Consider the following 6,834-nt stretch of genomic DNA (forward strand, 5'->3'; position numbering starts at 1 on the left):
CGGGAGGCAGCCGGAGCCATTCCCAAGCCCCCCGCGCGGCAGCAGCAGCAGCAGCAGCAGCAGCAGCAGCAGCAGCGGGGAGGGGGGGGAGGGGAGGAGGGGCTGAGGCGGGAACGGAAACAGCAGCAACTTGCTGGTGCCTCCGGTTCTGCTGCCGCTGCAGCTGCTGCTGCTGCTGCTGCTGCAGTACAGGGCCTGCTGTGCGGGGTCGGGGACGGGCGTAGGCCGCAGCAGCAACGGCAGCAGCAGCTGCTGCTGCTGCTGTTGCCGCCGCCGGCAAACTACCAGCCGCGAGTTCGCGCTGCAGCAGCAACAGCTCTGCTGCTGCTGCTCGGAAAACCAACGGGCCGCAGCAGCAGCTGCTGCTGCTGCGGAGGCGGCAGCCGCACGAATTGGAGGCACACAGAGGCGACCAGTGCAGCAGCAGCAGCAGCAGCAGCTGCAGCTGCCAAAGCAGCAAATATTAGAGAAGATAAACAAAAATTAACAAAGGTGGGATTTGCTGTTGTAAGCCAAAAGGTAAAGAGCAGCAGCAGCAGACAGCAGCCAGCAGCAGCCAACCCCAGCCCTTTAAGCGGGAGCCGCAGCAGCAGCAGCAGCAGCAGCAGCCACTGCTGCTGCTGCTGCTGCCGCGACGCTGTGTCGCCTGCTGTCGCTGCTGCTGCTGCTGCACAGCTGCTGCTGCCTATTATGTAACAGCGTGGATTCTATAAAGAAAAACAAAAACAAAAGCAGAGGAAGACAGAATTTACAAGAAGTTTTAAGCAGCAGCAGCAGCAGCAGCAGCGGCGGCCGAAGCGAGCAGCAGGGGCAAGCCTTTGCACAGAACAGCAGCAGCAGCAGCAGCTGCTGCAATTCAAACAACAGCAGCAAATCGAAAAGCTGCTGTTCACCACAGTGTGTGCCAGCGCTTTCGTGTCTGCCTGCCTAGTTGCTGCAGCAGCAGCTGCTGCTGCTGCCACTGCTGCTGCTGCTGCTGCTGCAGAAGGCAACTGGCCTTCGCGCCGCTAGAACACTAACCCCACAAAAAGGAGGAGCTGCTGCTGCAGCAGCAGCAGCAACACCAGCTCTTGAGGACGCTGCAGCAGCGGCAACAACGGCGCGATCAACTGCAGCAGCAGCAGCAGCAGCAGCAGCAGCAGCAAAATGGACCTTCATTTGTCGCGGCTACACAGCTCCGCCCTTTCAGACACGGAAAGGCTGGTCGCCTTCCTCAACAAGACTGGTACTGCTGCTGCTGCTGCTGCAGTTGCTGCTGCTGCTGCTGCAGTTGCTGCTGCTGCTGCTGCAGTTGCTGCTGCTGCTGCTGCAGTTGCTGCTGCTGCTGCTGCAGCTGTCGCACTTGCTGTTGCGATTGCTGCATTTCTCCCTCGCAGCGCCCCGCCCGCTGCAGCTGCTGCAGCCGCATGTGGGGTGCCTGCTGCTGCTAATGCTGCTGCTGCTGCTGCTGCTGCTGCTCATGCTGCTGCTGCTGCTGCTGCTGCTGCAGAGGGGAGGGACAAGGCCACAAAGGCGCTGCAGTACGGCTGCCGGCTGCTGGCGTGGGCGTCGAGCAATTCGAAGATATCGGAGAAGTTTGCCTCCCTTTACAGTAAACCCTAAACCCTAAACCCTAAACCCTAGTGGCTTCTCGAGACAGGACTGCAGCTGAAGCCTGGGGTTCGCTGCAGCTGCTGCTGCTGCTGCTGCTGCTGCTGCTTCAAAAGTCAAACCGTCGGGGGTTTGTCGTGGCGGCGGGCCGCGACGCCGCTGCGCAGCCGAGGGCAAACCCTAAACCCTAAACCCTAATTTGTGGTTTGCGCAGGGGCGAGCGCGGACAGCCGCAAGTTGTTTCGCCTGGGCAAATTCGTGAATGAATATTTGCTGCTGCTGAAGCTGGCTGCAGCAAAGACGCCGGACAGCGACACGAATAGAAAGATACAAGTACCCAAACCCTAAACCCTAAACCCTAATTCCTCAAACCCTAAACCCTAAACCCTAATTCCCCCTCGCTGGAGGCCCAACCCCCCTCCATCCGTCTTTTCCCCTCACCCTCAAGCCCCCCGCCGCAGACCCAGCCTCCAGGCCCAGGACTTAGGGTTTAGGGTTTAGGGTTTAGGGTTTAGGGTTTAGGGTTTAGGGTTTAGGGTTTGCTGCAGCTGCTGCAAGCGCTGTGCCGCGCGGCCTTCTTTTGCTACTGGGTGACTGACAACGCTTTCATTCTTTCGAAGCTGCGGGTGCTGAGCAGAGACTCCCAGAAACTCGCCAGACTTTCGGGACTCTTCTGGTGCTGCTGCTGCTGCTGCTGCTGCGGCTGCTGCTGCTGCTGCTGCTGCTGCTGCTGCTGCGGCTGCTGCGGCTGCTGCTGCTGCTGCTGCTGCTGATGGTGGTGGTGGTGGTGGTTTTGGTGGTTATGGGGGGGTGATGAGGGTGCTGCTGCTGCTGCTGGGCAGGAGGGGATGGCGTGATGATGAGGCTGCTGCTGCTGCTGCTGCTGCTGCTGCTGCTGCTGCTGCTGCAAGCGGGGCGGGAAGAATGTGGCGGTTGTTTGCTGCAGCTGCGCCGCTGCACCTGCTCACGCTGCTGCTGCTGCTGCTGCTGCTGCTGCTGCTGTTCAGGCTGGTGGCTCTGCTGGCGGGGGTGTACTGCGAGGTGCTGCGGCTGCGCGCAGCAGCAGCAGCAGCAGCAGCAGCAGCAGCAAATAAGGACGCGGACAGCAGCGAGGGAAGCAGCTCTAAGGAAGCAGCAGCAGCAAATCTGCAGCTGCAAAGCACCAGAAGAACCATCCAGCTGAACCTGTTGAAGCAGTGCTGTACGCACTAGCTGCTGCTGCTGCTGCTGCTGCTGCTGCTGCTGCTGCTGCTGCTGCTACTAGTGCTGCTGCTGCTGCTCTGCTGCTGCTTTGGCCTCTGTGAATCCGATATGAATACTGCTTGGCAGCATATTCGTATCTGTTTATTTTAATTTATTATATTTAATTTATTTTATTTATTTTAATTCATTTTAATTCATTTTAACTTATTTTATTTTATTTCTTTTATCTTCACCAATTCCATTTCTTCCATTTCTCTTTCCTTCACTTATCTGAAGTCAACGCGAATTCGAATGAATTCTTCTCTTTGCTGCTGCTGTTGCTGCTGCTTCTGCTGCTGCTGCGGCTTCTGCTGCTGCTGCTGCTGCTGCTGCTGCTGCTGCTGCTGCTGCAGGTGACCTGCCTGCAGCAGCAAACATGGCGGGGCTGACAGCTCTGCTGCTGCGCCGCAACTTCAGCGACGGCTTTGTGGGAGCAACAGGACTTTTGTCGGCTTTGATTTCTTGCCACCAGCTTTACTAGGCCGCGCGAGAGCTAGCTAGCCGTCTAGCTAGCTAGCTAGCTAGCTAGCTAGCCAACTGGCTAGCTGGCTGGCTGGCTGGCTAGCTAGCTGGCTAGCTAGCGGGCTAGCTGGCTACCTAGCTCGCTGGCTAGCTAGCTGGCTAGCTAGTTGGCTAGCTAGCTAGCTGGCTACCTAGCTCGCTGGCTAGCTAGCTGGCTAGCTAGCTGGCTAGCTGGCTAGCTGGCTACCTAGCTCGCTGGCTAGCTAGCTGGCTAGCTAGCTAGCTGGCCAGCTAGCTACATGCAGTGGCGGCTTGCCAGAAGCCCTGCAGTGCTCTAGTAAATGATGCTTCAGCATCGTCCAATAGCAGCAGCAGCTGCAAGCAGCAGCAGCAGCAGCAGCAGCGACCAGCAGCAACAACACACTGGAGACAGAAGCAGCAGCGAGAAAAGCAGCTGCCTGTCAGCTGCTGTCGCTGCTGCTGCTGCTGCTGCTGCTGTGCACAGATGCGCAGCAACTGCTCTTTAGATAATCTATTACAGTGATGAGGCGCTGCAAGTAGCAGCTGCAGCAGCAGCTGCTGCAGCAGATGCTGCTGCTGCTGCAGCAGATGCTGCTGCTGCTGGAGCGGGGTATGTGGAGTCCCGTGAGCAGTGCAGCTTCGCGGCTCCACAGCTAGCTAGCTAGGCAGCTAGCTGCCTGGCTAGCCACCTACCTATGTAGCCAGTTCCATGCGTATATACCTGTCTAGCTAGTTGTTTGGCCGGCTAGCTAGCTAGCTACCTAGCTAGCCAGACAGCTAGCTAGCTACCTAGCTAGCCAGACAGCTAGCTAGCTAGCTAGCTAGCTGCTGAGGGGGGAAGCTGTGGGGGTGGCTGCGAGACGCAGCCGACGGCTAGTTGCAGCTAGCCCTAAGGCGGGCGCAGCTAGCTGGCTAGCTTGTTAGCTCGCTAGCTGGCTGCAGCTATCTAGCTAGCTACGGCTAGCTGGCTAGCTGCAGCTATCTAGCTAGCTACGGCTAGCTGGCTAGCTGCAGCTATCTAGATAGCTACGGCTAGCTGGCTAGCTGCAGATATCTAGCTAGCTACGGCTAGCTGGCTAGCTGCGGCTAGCTAGCTAGCTACGCCTAGCTAGCTAGCTGCGGCTAGCTAGCTAGCTGAAGCAGCAGTATTGCCTATGGCTCGCTTAACGGCTCAAGACGCCTGAATGCCCCGTAAAAACAAAAAGGGAAAAATAATTTGAATTTTAAGAAAATAAATTAAAAATAAATGCGAAATTATAAAACTTTTCATTTTTCGAAATTAAATTTAAAAATAAATGCAAAGTTATGAACAAATTGTTTTCATTTTCGTTTTGTTTCCCCCGAATGGAATGGAGTGGCGGGAGGAGCTGCTCTGGTGTCTGTTTTAGCCGATGTCAGTGACAAACGCGAATTTGAATTAATTTTAAATTTTGAATTTAATTAAATTAAAATAAAAAATTAATTTTAAATAATAATTGAAGTTAGAAGAATAAACGCAGAGATGCATCTGCAGATCTGCGGGAAAACATGAGAAGATCCGGCACCCGCAGTGATGCAAGATGATGTTTGCTGCGGCAAAAACGCGGAAACGGCCCGTTTTTTCATTTATTTTAATTAATAAGTTGAAATAAAAGAAAATATAATTCAAAATGAACATAAATTGAGGCGAAGAAGCGAAAAAAGAAGTAATTCAAACAGCCCACGCCCCATAACCACTCCTCCCGGTCTGGGTGTATGCGCAGCTGCAGGCCGTGCGAGCAGCAAAACGAAAAGAAAAAGAATTCATTAATCATTAATAATAAAACTTAAAAAACTAATTTATATTTCTTCAAAAAGGAGTTAAGTTGGATTTGCCACAACGCATCCACAGCAGCAGCAGCAGCAGCAGCAGCAGCAGCAGAAACTGCAGCAGCAAGTGTGCACAGATGCAGAGGAGTGCTACGTAGTTTAGAAAGACGACAAAAGCTATACTCCGCCTCTTCAGCCGGGTCTTTGTATGGCGGTTTGGGGTTTAGGGGCCCCAGTGAGGGTTTAGGGTTTAGGGTTTAGGGTTTAGGGTTTAGGGTTTAGGGTTTGGGAGGCCGCCGTGCCGATGTAGCTCAGTCGGTAGAGCGCGAGGCTCTTAACCTCGTGGTCGCGGGTTCGAGCCCCGTCGTCGGCTTTAATTCTTTTCATTAGCTTTTGTCTACACAAACCCTAAACCCTAAACCCTAAATCAGGGTTTACTCGCGAGACACGCGCGCTATACAGCAATTTCGGGTTTAGGGCCCTCTCAAGCGGGCTCTTCTTACTCTGTAGCCACGCTCAGCAGCAGCAGCAGGTGCAGCAGCAGCAAGAACAGCAGCAGCAGCAGCACATGCAACAGCAACACTGAAATCTGAACGAAAAACGCCTCCTGCCGAGAAAAGCTGTAAACCCTAAACCCTAAACCCTAAACCCTGAGGGTTTAGAGTGCTGCAAGCCGCAGCAGAACAGCAGCATGCGGCCAGGCATGATGTCCTGCCCCCCGCAAGAGGAGCAGCAGCAGCAGCAGCAGCAGCAGCAGCAGCAGCAGCAGCAGCAGCAGCAGGACGTCGACGGCAGCGCGGAAACGCGCCAGCCAACGGCTGCACACCCCGCTGCAGCAGCAGCAGCAGCAGAAACAGCAGCAGGAGCAACAACAACAACAACAGCAGCAGCAGCAACAACTGCAGCAGCAGCAGCAGCAACAACTGCAGCAGCAGCAGCAGCAGCAAGTCTGCTTCCTTGGCAGCAGCGCACTGCTGCTCTCGTGACCGACTCGAGCTCGGAGGGCGCCCTGTCGCCGCGCGCGGCAGCAGCAGCAAAACAAGCAGCAGCAGCAGCAGCAGCAGCAGCAGCAGCAGCAGCAGCAGCAGCACCTTTTTCTTTCTTTGTCAAGAAGCAGCAAACAAGGGCCATGCTGCTCGCCAGGGGCCCCCCAGGCCGCCCTTTAGCTGCCAGCCAGCGGCTGCCTCTTGCTGCTGTGCTGCAGTGCCTGGCGGTGGTTTGGCAGGCCGCCTAAACCCTAAACCCTAAACCCTAAACCCTAAACCCTCGAGGGGCTAGCAGCAGCAGCAGCAGCAGCAGCTGCTGCTGCTGCTGCTGCAGCGACAGGCAGAGCGCTGGTCTGCGGAAGAAGACTGCCGCAGAAGGAGCTAGCTACAGCAGCACTAGGAGCAGCCGCAGCAGCAGCAGCAGCAACAGCAGCAGCAGCAGCGACAGCAAAAGCAGCAGCAAAGGCAGCAGCAAGGAGCGCCGCAGCAAGGAGAGCAGCAGCAGCTTCAGCACAAGTGCAGCTAATGGATATTCTTCGGGAAATAATAAAACTAAAAGTTGAGACTGTTGAGGCTCAGCTAGCTAGCTAGCTAGCTAGCTAGCTAGCCAGTTATAGCTAGCTAGCTAGCTAGCCAGTTATAGCTAGCTAGCCAGTTATAGCTAGCTAGCAGCTGGCTAGCAGCTAGCTAGCTGGCAGCTAGCTGCCGCAGCGGCTGGCTGAGGGGTGGCTGGCTAGCTAGCTGC

At 55.6% G+C, this 6,834-nt stretch overlaps 2 protein-coding genes across 2 annotated transcripts; both read left to right on the plus strand.

Annotated features, from left to right (window-relative positions):
* Positions 1-1,146: 1,146 nt before the first annotated feature.
* Positions 1,147-3,313, plus strand: ENH_00081650 (peroxisomal biogenesis factor 11 domain-containing protein, putative; the record flags this gene model as incomplete). The annotated part of the gene is made up of 5 exons (XM_013577824.1): positions 1,147-1,591; positions 1,805-1,923; positions 2,139-2,266; positions 2,598-2,791; positions 3,186-3,313. The coding sequence occupies 5 exons, from the start codon at positions 1,147-1,149 to the stop codon at positions 3,311-3,313; spliced, it is 1,014 nt and encodes a 337-aa protein (XP_013433278.1).
* A 2,496-nt stretch (positions 3,314-5,809) lies between these two features.
* Positions 5,810-6,337, plus strand: ENH_00081660 (hypothetical protein, conserved; the record flags this gene model as incomplete). Its single annotated transcript, XM_013577825.1, has 1 exon — positions 5,810-6,337. One exon carries the CDS (start codon positions 5,810-5,812, stop codon positions 6,335-6,337), a length of 528 nt encoding a protein of 175 aa, XP_013433279.1.
* Between the last annotated feature and the right edge of the window lie 497 nt (positions 6,338-6,834).

The sequence above is a fragment of the Eimeria necatrix genome, genomic scaffold, assembly GCF_000499385.1.
Source record: "Eimeria necatrix Houghton genomic scaffold, Enh_scaff89, whole genome shotgun sequence".
In the NCBI taxonomy this organism is placed as follows: Eukaryota; Apicomplexa; class Conoidasida; order Eucoccidiorida; family Eimeriidae; genus Eimeria; species Eimeria necatrix.